At 41.7% G+C, this 17291-nt stretch overlaps 1 protein-coding gene across 1 annotated transcript in view; it reads left to right on the forward strand.

Annotated features, from left to right (window-relative positions):
• Positions 1–28: 28 nt before the first annotated feature.
• The window catches only part of LOC109296937 (N(4)-(Beta-N-acetylglucosaminyl)-L-asparaginase-like), a 44282-nt gene continuing 27019 nt past the window's right edge, over positions 29–17291 (forward strand). Inside the window, exons 1-6 of the mRNA XM_019516578.1 lie at positions 29–186; positions 1983–2121; positions 3902–4058; positions 7053–7098; positions 14970–15008; positions 15992–16107. Coding sequence (XP_019372123.1) covers positions 75–186; positions 1983–2121; positions 3902–4058; positions 7053–7098; positions 14970–15008; positions 15992–16107 — 609 coding nt within the window. The 5' untranslated portion in view covers positions 29–74. The remainder of the gene's footprint in view (positions 187–1982; positions 2122–3901; positions 4059–7052; positions 7099–14969; positions 15009–15991; positions 16108–17291) is intronic.

Genomic DNA, 17291 nt, shown 5'->3' on the forward strand with positions numbered 1-17291 from the left:
CACCGCCCCCACTTTTTTTTTTTTTTTGCCGGTCTGCAGGTTCACCCCCTCCCCCACCTCCCCGAGATGTTGCCATGGCGGCGGCCGCGGGCACTTGGGCCTTCTCACTGCCCGCCCTGAGCAAGATGCGGGCGTTGTTGCTGCGCGGCGCGGGTGCCACGGACTGCGTGCAGGAAGCCATGGCAGGTGAGGGGAGGCCCAGTGCAACAGCGCTGAGGGGTTAACACCTGGTTGTTGCTTGTTTTTCCCCCAGTTGAAAAACAACGGGAGCTGGACTCGAGGGGGATGGGCCCTGCGGGGTCAGAGGGAAGCCCAACCGGGCGCCGCCCACTCCTGGGAAGGAAGGAGTCGTGAGCGCAGGGCGCAGGCGCGGCGGTAGGGGCCGGGCGCGCCTCATGGGCGGGGCGCAGGAGCGCTTCACGGGCGCGGACAGACGTGAACGTCCTGAGAGTGAAGCGCTTGGAGGGGAACAGCGCCGGGAAGGCGAGCGGTTTCCTCAGCGCTACTTGACTAGAAATGTTGCTGCTAAGCAGGTGGTTTTAAGCTTGGAGTGGAGCAGGGGTTAAAAGGGTGGGGGGCACAGATGCAGTAATACCTCCTCCCCCCCTTTTGGAACTGCCCTTGATTCCTAAGAGAAACCCAGAGATTTCAAGCCAGCGGTTTTAAATCTGTTTTATATCTGTTGTGTAGGGGCTCTCCTAAGGCTTCGGCTCAGCCACTGTGGCAATGTGACTGAAAATGAAGAGCTGGCATTTTCTGAATGTCACCTTAGTGTGGGAAGTGTGAGAGCCCCTGCTCTATGTGGTCCCAGCATAGTTCATTTGTCCCATGACCTTGCATCTGTGAACACAAACTTAAGAAACATTGCATATAAAAGTGCCAGGGCTTTAAGTGTCTGCCCCCATGGAGTTAAAAAATACGTGGTCAAGTACCCTGTACTATTTTGGGGCAGTTGTTACTTTTCCAGATTGACTGGAGCCCCCATCAGCCCCTTTCCCTTGCCAGTTTCTGTCCCCTTCTGAGTAAACGACGTGTTTACTTTTTTTAAAGCAACAGACAGACAGAGATCTTATCAAGTTTGCTGTCTTTTAGGCCTAGAACTGCTTTGCTTGTGTATCCAAATTTCCCATCAACTGAAATAAAGCTACAGAAATGCAGTTCGGCTTTTTTAGATAATTCCTGTATCGCTAGTGCTGCCTAATGTTAGAACAAATGTTTTTTTACTTCAGTGTAGCCAAAGGCACGTGAGCACAATTCCTTTGTTTATGGCAGAGCTGTCCAGCTGGCAGTCCATGGGCTGCGTATGGTTTGGGAAGGGTTCACATGCAGCCCACAGACCAGGGCCGGACACAGGCGTGGGCGAACTGGGCGGCTTCCCAGGACTTGGACAGATAGGGGGCCCAAAATGGTCATTTTTCCCCGTTTTCCTGTTGTTGTTATTGCTGATGAAGAGTTTGCCCGGGGCCACGATGAGTCTAGGTACGGTGCTGCCCCAGACTTCCACCAGGTTATTGCTGCCCCTGTTATAGCAGATGGGATCCTGGGGCTTCCCTTCCCTCCCCCAGTTTCCACTTCCTGACCTATCTCCAGGGGGTATGAAGGACATGATGCAGTCCAGCTTAACCTTCCCCTCCACCCACCTGTGGTGTCAAGGGAGCTAGCAGCCTAGAGCACTGTTGTGGCACAGTGCCACCGAGGAGTCCACAGGGAGTTGTTGGTGAGGCACGGCACTGCATAATAGGGTGGGGTTGCCCACCTCCCCCTTGTAACAGGATGGGGGGTGCCTATCTGTATGCATGGGGTACAGGCTGGGGGATGTAGGTCACTCTTTCATATATGTATGTCAGTCCCCCATAAATAGTGTTTGTTTTGACCCTTCTGTACTGTTCAATTTCTTAATGGGATTTTGGGAAGCACTTGGATTTAAAAAAAATGGAAACTTGGGTCTAACTTGACTATTTTTAAACTTTACTTGTCTCCAGATATTGAAAATGATGAGGAGACGGGGAGTTATGTAGTAGGACGAGGAGGCTACCCAAACAAAGATGGATTAATCCAGTGTGATGCTGCTGTAATGGAAGGGCATCCTTGTCATTTTGGAGCAGTAGCAGCTCTGTCTGGGTATGTAATGTGCTTTAATCTACCTGCAGCAACATGCATATATTTTTATAAATATGTGGAAAGGTGTTATGTCCATAAAAGTGAGGGATTTGCATTGCTGGATAAAGCACAATAAGCAATTGCAGTGGAAGCCTCCTATCAAGCCTGAAATATTAACTAAACTGAAATCATCTGACTTGTTTTACACTGTGGTCCTGTAGATAGGACACTGGTTTGATAGGCACAAGAGTTGGGCTCTATTGCCCGGTCTGCGGTTGACTAACGTGCACAACCTTGGATGAGTCATTTGACCTGGCAATTTCCTTGTCTACAAACTTATCCCACAAACAAAGACTTATCCCACATTTGTAAAGTGCTTGAGGTAAGGGGATGAAAATGCTACACACGTTTATTTTCCATTGGGTCATATCCTGCAACTAATTTTCATGCAAGCTTCCAGTAATTTTCAGTGATTGTTTTATGATGGCAAAGTATGGTCCGATTGAGGTAAGCTAGATTTTAAACCTCATGTGCTTAATGTAAAAGACTAATGCATTAACTAATGCAAGTGCTGTATATTAAGTAGGTCACTTTGAATACGCAAATTATCTTTTGTCAATCTTAGTAGCGTTGCCCCCATGACTTTAGTAAATGGGGGGTTTTGCAGTAATTGGGCTACTAAGGAAGCAAGTCATGCTTTAATTCATAACACAGTAATTGAACACATTTTTGTGTAAAGAGGGTAATGTTGAAACCTGGCTTAATACACCAGTAACCATTTAATTTTGTTAAATCTGATGCAGCAAGTAAGGTTAGACGTCAAAGGGATGCAAGTTCTGTAATGAAAATAGGACTGTTAAGGAGGACCTCGGGTGTATAGTACAGCATAGCAATTAAAATCCATTGCTGTATTTGGTGCTAACTACTGCTGATGGTTATTGAGTGGTCTTATGGGATACTTATGTTTTGTTATAGGACAGGTATAATGCAGGAAGGTAATGTGTTCTGAACTGAATGACATTTTAAGGTTTTTTTTTACCAGTTTAATTCAGTTGGAGTCCGACTTCACATTCACAAGTTCATTTAAAATATGAGAAGAAAAATAATGAAAACATCTGTAATAGGAAAATAGGGATGTGTAACTTACAATGAGTGCAGCTCTTGTTAAAAATGATTCAAGTAGTAAGGAGTGTCAGGAATTGCTACAGTGATTAAAAACGCAGAATAGGTTTAGACAACCCAGAATAAAAAGGGTCTGAGCTTTCTCTATGCTTAGTAGTGTCTCCACTGCTACACCATCAGTAGAGAATAATGGGTCCTTAATTTTAACCAAGTAACTGCATAAAAATCCAGTCCTTCCGGCAACTTAACACTTATTGGGTGCTTGAGCCCTGTTAAAAAAACAATGCATTTTTTGCTGAATCGTACTAATAGGTGGCTTAGTTGAACAATACATGATATAAAAGGAACTAACAGCTTTTATGGTCAAAGGATCTAGAGCAGATAAGTCTGTCAAAGAAAAACTTAGAAGTAGGAAAATTTAGGGGAAATGCAGTACAGCACTAATTTGGGTGTCTAGGTTGCGTATATCCTGTTCAGGCTTTAAGGTTTTAAAAAAGTTCCAGTAAAAAGATAATTACTAACAAATTATGCTCTTCCTATGCTTGGAATCTAATTGGTTTCTTGTTGTTTTGAACTTCCTATATTTTTGGCACTTTTTTTTGTTGTTGCACTGAGTTGAAAAAAATAATCAGTACATAAAAATTCCATAAAAGTATAATTCTTCCCTTTTTTGCAAAAGGGTTGGAACACCACTAGCTGTAGCTCGTGAAGTCATGGAGAGAAATACCCACAGCTTCCTGGTTGGGGATGGTGCAGCGGCCTTTGCAAGAGAGCAGGGCTTCATTGTAGAGGACAATGAAAGTATGATGACTGAATGGAGTGCAGAAGTTTATAAGGTACTGTCTACAGCCAGTATACCTGATGTGAGTGGACTTTCATATGAAGATGTCTGTAATTTATCTTGATGGGCATTCATATGGAGATCATGCTAATATGGGCAGGAATTACCTATACACGTAAAAAAGAGAACAAATTTTGGGGGGGAAGTCTGTATCACTTCTGAGACAAGGCTAAGGAGAGGTGCAGTGAAGCACCACGTGCTGTCTGAAGGTGACATTGGGTGCATGCCAGTAGTTTTGCCATCTCAGATGTACTTATTGATGGAGGCCTAGTACTTTTAGGTGACTATAGTACATCTGTTCTGGGCTACAGGGTGCATAGAGTGGGCAGGCTGTGGTTCACTGCAGCTCTCTCTTGCACAATTCTTTGACAGTATAAACCTTTGACCCAAGGGTCAAAAACTGCTGTCATTGAGCTCTGTTCATAATAGCAGAGAAAAGCATTTAGGCATCAGAAAAACTGATTATACACCCATTAATATTTGGTTAGCCCCAGCTGAGTTTAGAAGAGCTTTAGAGCAGGTCTAAACTGCAAATTGGTAACAGTCACTGGTGGACTATCTACCAGCTGAAGATTGCTGGAGCACAGTACAAAGCAGCCACACTGTTTCCAGTTCTACCCCTTTACCTCACCATACCCTCTTAACTATTGAGTGCATTCAGGTATGTAGAAGTTACTACAGAACTGAAGCCAGTTTGTGCTTTTGGCAGAGGGAGGAAGAGAATCTGGGCCTTGAGTTTTAATTATGCATCTTTCCTTATTATTGAACTACCATTTCTACTGTGTTACGTAATTCTGCTCCCAAGAGCAACATTAAATATTGTCGACTTCACTAAAAATAGATTTTATAGTCCAAAAATAACTCTAAAACTGACAAATCACTGCATGGCATTTGGACTGTGAAATAATAAATAAAACAAGTTGGGATTGTTTAGGAGATGCGGCTACACATTATCTTCATGGACTGGAGGAACAGGTCAGCCTGCTATAATAACACTATATAATCCCCTGGTGTAAAAATGAAATTCTTAGTTTCCCAAATCTCAGGAAAATAAGAACTACTGAAAACTAAAATTTGTTATAATGGAGCTCTGATTTTTTTATTATTTATAAAGGGTTTTCATGGACTGTGGCAATCTTTCTCTACTTTTATATTGCAGTGTTGGGGATTATAGAATGTTTTATTTTATTGGTTTCAATTGAAACAGTAGGAAAGATTTTAAAAGTTGATCTGTTTTTTCAAGTATTAAAGCGGTGACTCTCAACCTCTGCCTCACAGGCCAGATCCCATCCGTGGAGTCATCTCATTTGGCCCAGAGGATTCCTCACAGGTCTGGAAAGTTGGCAGTGTGGGAGCGGTGGCAGTGTTAATTGCTGCTTTGCTGATGTCAGATTTCTGGTCCCATTGGGACCCTTGCAGGCTGGATAATGTGGCCTTGCATGGTAGATCACGCTGGCCCAGCTGGGCAAGCACACAAGGTTGTTCTGCGATTGGACTGATCATGTGGTGTCAGGCCACTGTGTGGCCAAATCCAGGCATGTAGGCTCATGCTGGTAACTAGTTGGCACTTGTAGACCAAACCCACACACCAACCCTGCACTGGATCAGGTGCATAGACCCTGACCCTGCACTATTTGTCCAGCCAGAAGGTTGGGCACCACTACTTAAAGTGTAAGCATTGCTGCTGTTCTGTGCTGTATATTACGTCACAGGATCTTACAACACCTACAAGCAGTAATGAAAGTTGCAGACTTTACACAACTTAGGACAATACAAACAGTAATGAATGCTGAATACCATATTCAGGGATTGGCAACCTATGGCCCATGGGCTGGATCTGGCCTGCAGAGCCATTTTATCTGGCCTTGGATCTAGGGAGCTTCTGCAGTGTTTTGGTCACAGGGCACTTTAGCAGCAGGGGGCTTTGTCCAAGTGGCAGCTAGGCAGTGGGGTGAAGCAGCAGTGTTGGCATGGGGATAGAGAGGGAGGGAGGAGCGGTGACTGTGTCCGACTGGTGGTGTGGGCTGGGGTGCAAGTGGCCACCCACTTGTTAAAGCAACCACCCTCTAAAATATCTTTCCAGCCACTGTAATATGATAGATAAATATTATTACCTGTTTATAGGTGATGAAAGTAAGGCACAAAAAAGCTAAAGCCTATCTTTTTTCAACAGTGGCCTCTTAGAATGCTTTGTTTTGCCCTTAAATCCTACTCTTAACTTGGCATGAACACAGTGATCCACCTGCACAGGGTTCATTAAAGGCCTTTACACCCTCAGGACTTGAACTGATTATATTGTACTTACTGAGACATATGCAAAACAGGTACAAAATGCTACCAAATTAGAATTCTTTATTCACATCATTAGTATAATTTAATCCCACTTCACGTAGGTGTAAAATACACACTTCACAGCAGTAGAGAATCAGGCTTCCTAACATCCAATTTGAAGAGGTGCCAAACAACCACAACCCTAACTGAAGTCACTGGGACCTAACTTCTGAAAATCACACACCAGATGTCTAAAGTTTGACAGCTGAAAATTAGGTTCCTCCAAATTAGATAGCACTATTGGAAATGTAGTCTTAAGTGACTTTAGAGGAAGTTCGTGGTGCAGCCAGGAATAGAACCCAGATCATTTGACTCTGAATACTATTTGAAGCAAACATTTTCAGATACAAGTGGAATTTTTCGCAGTTCACCCACAATGTACAATGATTATTATTTAAATTTGATTCATTGATGCTAGATGGAGTTTTGACTGCTGAAGTCCATTCTCTCCTCGCATCAAAAAGGGGGTTTTGATTTTGGAAGTCCATTAATGCTCAGTGCTCAGTAAAGGTCACAGTTTTAATAGCTCTATTTCTTCTAGTACACTGCTTCAATCTTTTTATATAATGATTTTAAAATCCAGTGTTTATCAATATTTATGTACATGTTCCTTGCCTTGTCAAACTAACTTTTATTTTATTTTACATTTCTCCTATAGGAATATTTAAAGAAGAAAAAAAGCCCCAAAGGACACAATACCTTAGGTAACTAATCATAATGCAGTTTTTTAATTAATCTGTGTTTAAATAGTATAAAGATACTGTATTAAAGTAAACCCTGTATAAATGAAGTCACTGTTAAACTGGCTTCTCTTTCTCTACATCTGTATGTAATCTTAGAGGTTATTGTATGTTAACTAAAAGTTTTTATCATCAGTAGCAAACATATTGTGGTGGATAGGTAGTTATATACTTATTAGCTGTTCATGGAGACCAGATTATAGAATCATGTGGGCATTATAAATGTGCTCTGGGAGTGGGGGGGACGGGGACAGGACACTTAAATTAGAACGGCTCTGAGAGCCACTCTAATTAAAGTGCCCAGGGTGTTATGTGTAGCAAACGTTTTTGAATGAGCTTTAAAGTGCCCCTGCCACCATTTTTCTCTACAGGGATGCTGATGCACATGATGCTGAGGTCTAATGGAGCACAGTACACTCCAGCAGTCTCTTAATCCAGTCTGCTCCAACATGCTGTAATTACAGTGCGTCATAGCAGCCTCCCTGCACGTGTATAGGCGCCCATAGAGAAGTAGGGCTGGAAGGGACCTTCAGAGGTAATCAAGATCAATCCTCTGCCTGAGGCAGGATCATTCCTATCCAAACCATCTTATAAAATCCATAAGCTAAACTATGCATAAGACTGCCATCAGCCCTGACACAGCACAGACATAACACCATAATCTGCCACAGTTAAAACAGGGGAGCCATGGCAGTCAGTGTCCTGTTTCAGTGTCCTGCTCAGAAGATCCTGGGTAGAGAGCCACACACCCACCACTACAGAGGAAGTCTAAAATCCCAAAGGTCCATGCCAATTTGACTATGGGGTAAAATTTCTGACCCTGAATGGAGGGGCGAGACCTTTCAGCTAAATATGCTTTGCATTTGAGGCATCTTAGAAGCTCCTTGCGCAGCCACATTGGTCTCTTGCCATTCTTGTGTTGGGACAGTTTCTCATTGGGCTTCCAATACTGTGCTGTTTAGAAGCTCTCAGACCTCCTGGGTGCCTTTATCTATCAATCTGTCTTCCCATGGCACTATGCCTATTAACTCCTTGAGTCAGATAAAATCTATCATCCAGATTTTGATGATCTTGTGCTTTCTCTGTCTCAGGTTCTGGAATTTTCTCATATTGTGATCCCTTCCTCCCAAGTTATCCATTACCTTCACATCCTCCACAAGTTCTTCCCTGTCGGTCAAGACAAAGATTTAAGATAGTTGATCCCCTAGTTGTACCCTCTACGGTCTGGAACAGAAAGTTATCCTCCCCCCACCCATTTTATGTTTGGCTCCATTGTTCTTCAAGCAGATGCCTGTAAAATTGAAGTCTCCCATCAGTACCATTCCATAGCTTTTGGATAGATTTGTCACATGCTTGAAGAATGCCTCATCTACCTCCACTTTCTGATTAGGTGACCTATAATAGATCTCCATTATTGTATCAGTGCTGCATCTTTCATCTTCACCCAAATTAATTCTGTTTTGCTGTCTTCTTCCTGAACCAGGGAGCAGGTATATGTTTTTGACATACAAAGCACCACCTTTTCTCCTGGCCCTGTCCTTTCAAAACAGTGTAACCCTCAGTGTTGACATTCTAGTCATAAGAGCCATTCCACCAGGTCTCTGTGTTGCTAATTCCGAAGCAGTTCACAGAGGTGAATTCATAGTCCATACAAATTTTAGTAGAGATCCTGTCCTTGCTCTTGCAAATGCAGAAGGGCCTTAGCAGTCTCCCTAGGTGTGGCTTCCTGAGCAAGAATGTCCTTCTTACACCAGGTGTCAGCTCCAAGTGCACAAGACAGCTGGGGTGAAATAGCTTATGAAGGATTTGAGATCATGTTATGTTATTCCATACTTCAGCACATGTGAAAAGGAAGACATTCTGCACATACAAGAGAAAGCTGAGAATTACAGTAATTGAAACAAGGAAATGAAGATATAGGCTGGCATCTAAAAGATACCATGGTTTGGTTGAAGTCAAAAGCATGCCAAAGTTGAGTCAAAGTAGATCACATAGACAGACTTGCAAATAGTATATGGAAAACTTGGAGAGAAAATCCTGCCGGGTTTTGCTGGCAGATGCATTTCTGAATCTCCTACCAATTCCTTGATGGACATGCGCAAGATTCTGCTGTGAAACTATTCTACAGGTGGACAGTTCTGCATTATTTCCTCCACTTTGTCTTGCTCAGTGAAATTAGTCTTGTTCTTCTATCTTTGTGGAGCTCCATAGGGTTCTTCCAGGGCTCAACAAGCTCAGCTCATCTCTCTCATTAAAGAGAGAGAAGTAAAATAATGAAGTACACAATCTTACTGCTGTTAGTTCCTCATTTCTTGAAGATTATACTAGCTTTCCCAGAAGGAAATGACTATGCAGTGGTATGACCGTGCATTGGTGTTTTCACATCTCACTTAAGGCTTGCAGTTTTATACGTCTTCATTTTCTAATGAAGACTAAAAGCTAAATACTTTTTCTCTCTCTATGCCTAAATACACAGCCATTCAACTGCAGTTTTTGGCTTTTTCTGCACAATTTACAGTTCAGGTCTGGGAGTGAAAAGTGTGCATATGCTTAGTGGGACTGCATGCTGAGCAGCAAGAGGGAGATATATGAGGCCAGGAGGAAGAAAATAAGCCGGAGGGTATGTGGCTGAGTAAGATGAATGCTACCTTAGGTGGGAGGGAGCCTTGTGTTCTACCTTGGACCCTTACTCCCAATGGAGTAGATATCCCCCCACTGCTTCTTATCCATTTTATCCAAGGTGCAGTGGGTCAGACTCAAGAGTAGGGCTGGAGAAGGCCCAGATATTGCCAAACCTGTGGCCTGGTGGTTAGAACACTTTAGTGGGAAGCAGGAGAGGTAGGTTCAAACCCCTTCTAGGTCTCCCCTCACCTAAAACTTGGGTCTGCCACTCAATGGGCAAGTGCCCTGAGCACTAAGCTATTGGGTTAAAACAGAAACATTGGACATACGGCCTGTGGGTGGGATTCCACTGGAGAAATTGCTTTATCTGGATTGTGGGGCTCCAAATGGTACTAGGAGTTAAGAAGTGGGGCAGGTTGGAGCAAGGCCTGTCACCAAATTCTCAGCCACAGAGGCTTTCTGGGGATATCTGTCAGTGGCTGTGTGAGGGGAGTGTCAGCTATGTTACCCTTGTGCTGCCACTTGCTGTCCCACTACCTCTGGGTCTTGATCTGACTCACAAGGCTCCTTATGATTCAGATCTGGCCTGAGAGTTCAGATGGGGAATATGGGAAGGCTGTCCTCCATTTTGCTTCTAGCAGGCACAGCATATAAAAAGGTGAAAAAAGAATCTAAAACTGCCTTACTTGCACAAAAAACTGTACATAAAGTAAAATAGCATTTTGCCCTAAACTTACTTTAGATATTTATGATCTGACATTTAGTTTGTTTTAGACATTTGACCTGGCTTTTCAGAGGTACTGAGCCTTTCGCTGGGAAAAAAAACAGATGTTCAGAATCCCTAAAAGCCAGCTATTCATTTTCTTTGTTTCAGTTAATGACTTTCTGCCAATAGCTTTATGTAAAATTTAAATAAATATTTTAAATCTAATTCCGTGCTACTTCTGAATGCAGAAGCTTCTGCTTTGAAACCTGCAGTAAGTTTGTTGCTGCTCAGACTGTCAAAGCACAAATGAAATAATACATTTAGTCTCAAAGAGGAAACTAGCACATGTTGTTTGTGGAGTTCCTTTTGCTGGCATCTAAAAGATACCATGGTTTGGTTGAAGTCAAAAGCATGCCAAAGTTGAGAACTATAGGGGGAAATGACAGCCAGAATAAAGGGATGCGCCATTGCTTTTATGTCCTGAGGGTCTCGTGGCGTATGTTCTCATGCTGAAAAGAGTGCTGAGCAGTTCCTAGAATTCTTTCCCTTGTATTTCAAAGGAAATATACAATAAATATTTTACAGGGATTTTTATGTAAAGGATGTGTGTTAATTATTGCCCACAGACATGTTAAACCTTTCACCAGTTGCATGTTGGACCTTACTAATCAAACACAAATGTCTCTGTGACACTTGAAGAGCCTAGATCCTGTGATGAATAAGTATGTAGATTCTTGAGTATGTGATATGTTGGCTAGTGACATGAAATGGAGAAACATTGAATGTTAAGTGAGTGTTGATTTGTATTTGAAGTACAATATTGAGAAAATAACAGAAACCTGTGCTGTGCCAGTTCTAATAATTTCAAACAGAGCCACCTACAGGTAGTAAAAGACTAACATTACCTAGAAGGCGGTAATACTACTGCGGCTTTTTCATGAAAGTTGTGCATGTGGAGGGGGAAAAATTGTTCTTCTCCTTCTATTCCTTTCCTGTCCTTGAACAGTCTGTGCCTGCTTCTTTCCCAGACCTGAAAAATGGCACTTCATGCACAAAAGCGTGTCTAACATCTCTCTGACTATACAGTTGTCCCAATAAGAGAGATTAACAAAAAACATTGTTTTTCATATATTTCCTGGACTATCACAACTATAACAACACTCCCACCCTACTTGAATAGTTAGACAGTTTACTATATAAAAAGTAACAAAAAAACAACTACAGGCACTCCTCAGACTTACAACACAATTGGTTCCTGAAACCCACGTCTTAAGTCGAAACGTTGCAACTCAGAACTGATTTTCCCATAGGAACGATGTTATAAATGGGGGATTGGTTCCTGAACCAAGGCCCAATACCCTATTTTCACCAAAAATAACCCAGAATTTTGTACTTAATCAATTATAGGTGTGTAATATAGCTACATTAATGTATTTATATTCTAAATAGCAATCATATTGATTTGGAAGGACTTCTTTGAGCTGACTGCTGGACTTTTTGAAGGGTTCTTGGCTGGAATCTTCTCAGGAGTCTTGGCTGCAGGTTTTTCTAGTGTCTTGTTTGCTTTCTTAAAGAAAGTATCTAAGGAAGTTTAGACAGGTGTTCTCCAGGGAGATGGGTGACGCAGTGAACTTACTCGCTGGCGTGGCATGGCATTGGATCAATCATCGTATAGTCGAAACAGATGTCAAAGTTGAAACAAAGTGTCACTTTATAAATGTCTTAAGTGCTGTTGGTTGCGACTTGAAACGTCTTCAGTCAAGGACTGCCCATAAATTAATTTATTTAAAATTATAAATGCTTTTTATTAGTATGAAAATTCAGTTATATAGAATACATTAGTCTGAGATGCATAAATGTTAATGGTTTTGTTTAAGTTAACCTGCGTGCAATTCCTACTAAACCTGTTTATCACAAATATTTAGAAGAATTCATTAAAAAGTTGTTAATAATTTATTTGTAAACATAGGTTCTTAATATAACATTTTGTTAAGTATAAATCATGGCAACTACTTTATGCCTAATAAGGGCTATAACAACAGAGCAGTAATGCATCTGTTGTAGCAGTCCTTACTCAGGCAAATCGCCTTTTGAAATTGGTAACGTTTAAATTTCCCTGCCACATTAGATCCATGGTTCATCTAGTTCAGTATCCTAAATCCAATAGTAGCCAGCATCAGATGCTTCAGCGTACTGATAGGAGGTTAGCTTGGGCTTGTCAACACACACTTTTTGTACTGATTTGACTATATTAAAGACCAATATAGTTAAGCTGGTACAACCAATTGTCCAGTGGAGACAATTACATCAGTAGAAGAGTGCCAGTATTAGTACTGCTTATTCCTTAAATGGAATTATGCTTAAATCAACACAAAAAAACAGCCTTAAGTAGGGACTTAACTGTGGGTGACATTTTTAACTGAGCTATAACTGTCTCCTATATAGAATCATAGAAAATAGAGTTGGAAAGAACCTCAGAAAGTCATCTAGTTCAGCGTTTCTCAACCCATGGGTCATAACCCAAAAAGTAGATTGCAAGAATATATGAAAGAGTTGTGAACAAACTTAACAAAAAATGAATCAGCAAACTTTAAAAATGGATTCTCCTTTAAAAGAGAAAAACATGGGAAACCACAGGTTTCTCCTTGCAGGCTGGCAGTGTTTCAGCCTGCATTGGGCTGCTTGGGGTTGTGGGGAATAGGAAGGGGGTGATCAGGCAAGGGGCACCATGTGTGCATGCATGTGTGCATGGCAGCCAGGCAGTGTGTAGAGCAGCTCCTGTAGCACCCCACAGGTAAGTCTTTGGTAGAAGGCACACAGGCGACACTCCCTGCCACCCCACCTCCTCTCTAGGATGGAGCCATGGCCTGAGAGGAGCGGCTGGGCCATGGTGGTGGGGTGGAGCTACAGTGTGGCGCACGGGTGGCTGGTGGAGGGAGAAGGTGAGGGTACTGCGGCCTGCCTCTCTCTGTTACTCCCCATGCTGCTGGACGCGTGGCTGGTGTGGGATTTCTAGTAGCAATGGCAGCAATGAGTCTCACTGCCCCGCTCTGCCCTCCTGCCCTGAATCCTGCTTGCTGGGCAGTGGAAGTAGCTCCTGCCCATGCTCATCCAGCAAGGCTGCAGCCCTGTGCTCCCTGTGAGTGCACAAATCTGGGGGGACACTTGCCCCCCATACTTTCCCACCCCACACCACCTGCTGTCCCATACACTGTGGGGCTGGGGCTTGTGGGGAAAGGGGCAGCAGGTTGGGAGTGAGGGGCACCAGCAGGGCTGGGAGGAGTGGGGCTGTGGGTTGTGAGTGGAAGGGAGGGGCACCACAGGGCCAGGGTGCTTTGTTCATATGTTACATTTATTCTTGCTCTAAGTCAAGGATTCTTTCCTCTGAATTGTTTTGTCTAACTGTATCCCAACTACATAATTAGTTCAATAAAAGATATCGCCCTAAGAAATCCTTGTCATATTGCAATATTTTCATTAACCACTTTAGCAAAACAGAGTTACTATTAGTGTCTGACAGAAAACAAAAATGGGTAGTGTGGTGTTTATCACCGAGGAAAGGAAATAATAATTATATTAGGGCTTGATTTTTATGCCGCTGAAGTCAGTGACAGAACTAATGCCTATCATGAAGCAGGGGAAAGTTCTTCAGAGATGTACTCGCTACTGTGTATTTAGACTACTCTAGTTTGTTTTAAATGTATGGGCCTTTTTACATTGATAATTGTTCGGACTTTATGAAGCAATTTATAGGCTGTCATCTATGCAAAATCACTGAATTATTTTTATTAGGCCTCTTAATAAAATGCTAACCATTTATGTTTTTGTTATTTACAGTGCAACTCCAGACAGGTGGCTAAAATGTGTTTTCTTACCAAACAAATGTTTGTTCATATTTCCCATGTCTTCCTCTTGAGTAGTTTCCTCTAAAGTAGTCACATTTTTTGAAATGCAGTTTAAGGTAGATCATTCTTTAAATAAGCCGTTCTGACTTTTTTTTTTCCTATATCAAAATGTTTTTATAAGACCTTTTCTTTCTGCTTCTCTGTAAGGAGGCAAATAAAGGTCTTACCTACAAAAACACAGCCACATGACTTTTAATTGATGTAAGTAGGCCTACTTACAACAGTAGTTGCGCATATGAACAGACATTTTTAGGATCGGGGCACAATCAGTTATACATGGGGGAAAACAATTACGTGGACTAGACACCAAGCATTGTTGAATATATCAAGTAAAAAAAAGAAAGAAACCTGGAAAAATGGCAAAAGCCATTCTTGTAATTTCTCAGTTACATCAGTATTAGGTGCCACTTGTAACTTGGTATAAAAATCTCTTCTTTTCTGGTTGTCCTTTTAATATTTTATTACTTCAAGAACATGCTTCAAATGTCTAACATGTTTCTCTGGGGACTAATTAATCTGCATAATAAAACAGACCAATCTTTTGTGAAACAATTTATGGTCCTGCTTGAGAAGTAAAATTGTTCTTTTTATATTTTAATTAGGTCTAATTGCCTTGGATATTCATGGAAATTTAACTGATGGTAAGATTAATCAAAATATATCATACAACTGTTTAACTTTGTTCCTTTCTTATTTCATGTGATTGCTGCTAACTGAATAATTGGGGTGGGCTTTTTTTGTGAAGTTCTTATTTCTTGTCTATAGGTAATTAGATGTGAAGGGTAAGACAGGAAGCATTTCTGCTGGTGCTGACTAGCAGTTGGACTGGATGTGAGTGGGGAATGTGGCCAGGAGGTGGCAGTTCTGAGCAGCAGCTCATTGCTACCTATAGTTGTTTAGGTCCAGATCCTCAAAGCATTTAGATGTCTGCCTCCCTCTGATTGCAACAGGACTTAGGACTTAAGTACATTTAGGCTGCTTGCAGATGTTTATTTTAAAAAAAAAAGCAAAGGTAAAATGCCGCTTTACTTTAAACTCGGCGTACTCCTGTGCCTAGCCCAGTGCACCCCAGGAAGAGACTTAATATTAGTTGGACCTGGCTTGCCTGACATCTGTATAGATCAGGTGCTTTTTTGGTGCTTTAATAGCTGATGAAATCAGCGTTAGATACAAATGCCAAAAAGCCCTACTGAAGCACCCAATCTATACAGAAACTGCAGAGCTAGGTCTAAGTAATGCACTGCTTCTTCTGGTAAAGCACTTTTTTAATGTCTATAAGCAGCCTTAAATACTTTGAAGATCTAGGCCTTAGTTCATATATACAAGGATGATGAGCAGCTCTGATATTAGAGGTAGCTTCAGCTCACTGTAACTTTTCAACTTGGTTAACATTTGGATTGAAAAATCTAGGAATATACCAACATTATCTAATAGTGACAATGTTGTGTTCCAGCAATTTCCTATTTTTCTCAATAGTTTGAAAAATTTGGGTAAGAAAAAACATAGCGACTCAAATGACAAGCAGAACTAAACCAGATTCAACATTTTCCCCATTGTTTTTATGGTAAATGGGGAGCATGATCTACTTTCATAATGTTGTTGTATTAATTTTGTTTAATAATAGGTGTATCTACTTCTGGAGCTCCTTTCAAATATCCTGGGAGGATAGGTGATTCTCCATTGCCAGGATACGGTCTTTACGCAGATAATCAGGTACTTAAAATCCTCATCAATCATCAGGTACTAAAAAGTCTAATGATTTGTAAAGTAGTGGTAGAAACTCAGACTGTTGTTAAAATTGTTACTGATGGGAACTTTCTAATCCCATTTAACAGCGCAGAACCCACAATGATTTTCTCATTGTCACAAAGAAGGACTATCTGATATAGTTACTTTTTTCCTATTTCTGAACTGGATAATGAAATTTAGCTGGAAAAAAATAAAAACAACAGGATTTTGCAGTTGGTGAATGCAACATCCTGGTCTTTATCTTTTTGAAGAATTTTAACTGTATCATTCATTGGGATGACTAAAGGTTGTCCAACAAGTTCTGCAACATGGTTAAGTTCCACCTAGTATCTGTAGCCTTGCCACTTATACATTTTATTGCAAGGCTTGTTATATTTGTTGATTTTGCGAAAGTGCTAGGGCTTGAAGGTGTTTGTTTAGGAGAGAATCTCTGCTTTCATTTTTTTTAAGTTTGTTTCTAACCCTCATTGTAGTGAGAATAACATTGAAAATTGCCTGAGTGAATACAAAGGCTCAAAAATGAGAAGAAAGATTGAGAGAAACCCAAACTTACTTTTTTAAGCCGCTCATTTCTGTGGGGCCTGACTAATTATTTGTGAACATTTGAAGTTAGCAATATTGTCTTTAATGTAAATCTGTCCTGTACATCTGTCTGCACATCCCAGCATGCATTGTTCAGTCTTGTCAGGCCTCTAGAGGAAGGTTATTGCGTGTGTACAGAAGTTGCTTTTTTCGTCATTTAAGTATTTTATTGCCATGACAACAGAGTCGCACGGCTTTACAGCACTTTAAAAATGGGTACAGCACTTCTAAATTAACCCTTGGTAAATGAGGTATTAAATTTGAAGTGCTGTATTTTGGGCCTGTGTGAAGCTTCAGTAGCCAATTTCAATTTGGCCTGAATCTGAATTGAATCAGGAGACCCATTAAAAGATCCAAATTGAATCGGAAGCCTCCAAATTGATTCAGAGGTTCGGGCAGTCCCTGCTCACCACCACAGGGAGCTGGACCTGGGCTCCATGCCAGGGGGGTGGGGGCTGGAGGAGGGGATCATAGAGGGCCCCTGCCTGACCCCATCCCCCAGCTCCCCTGTGCACCTCCCCACCTGGCCCCACCCCCTGCCTACTCCCCCAGCCCCTTTGTAATGCCCTTCATCAAAAAACTGTTATTAAATT

Source organism: Gavialis gangeticus, unplaced genomic scaffold (assembly GCF_001723915.1).
Source record: "Gavialis gangeticus isolate Ggan-Ray unplaced genomic scaffold, GavGan_comp1, whole genome shotgun sequence".
In the NCBI taxonomy this organism is placed as follows: domain Eukaryota; kingdom Metazoa; phylum Chordata; order Crocodylia; family Gavialidae; genus Gavialis; species Gavialis gangeticus.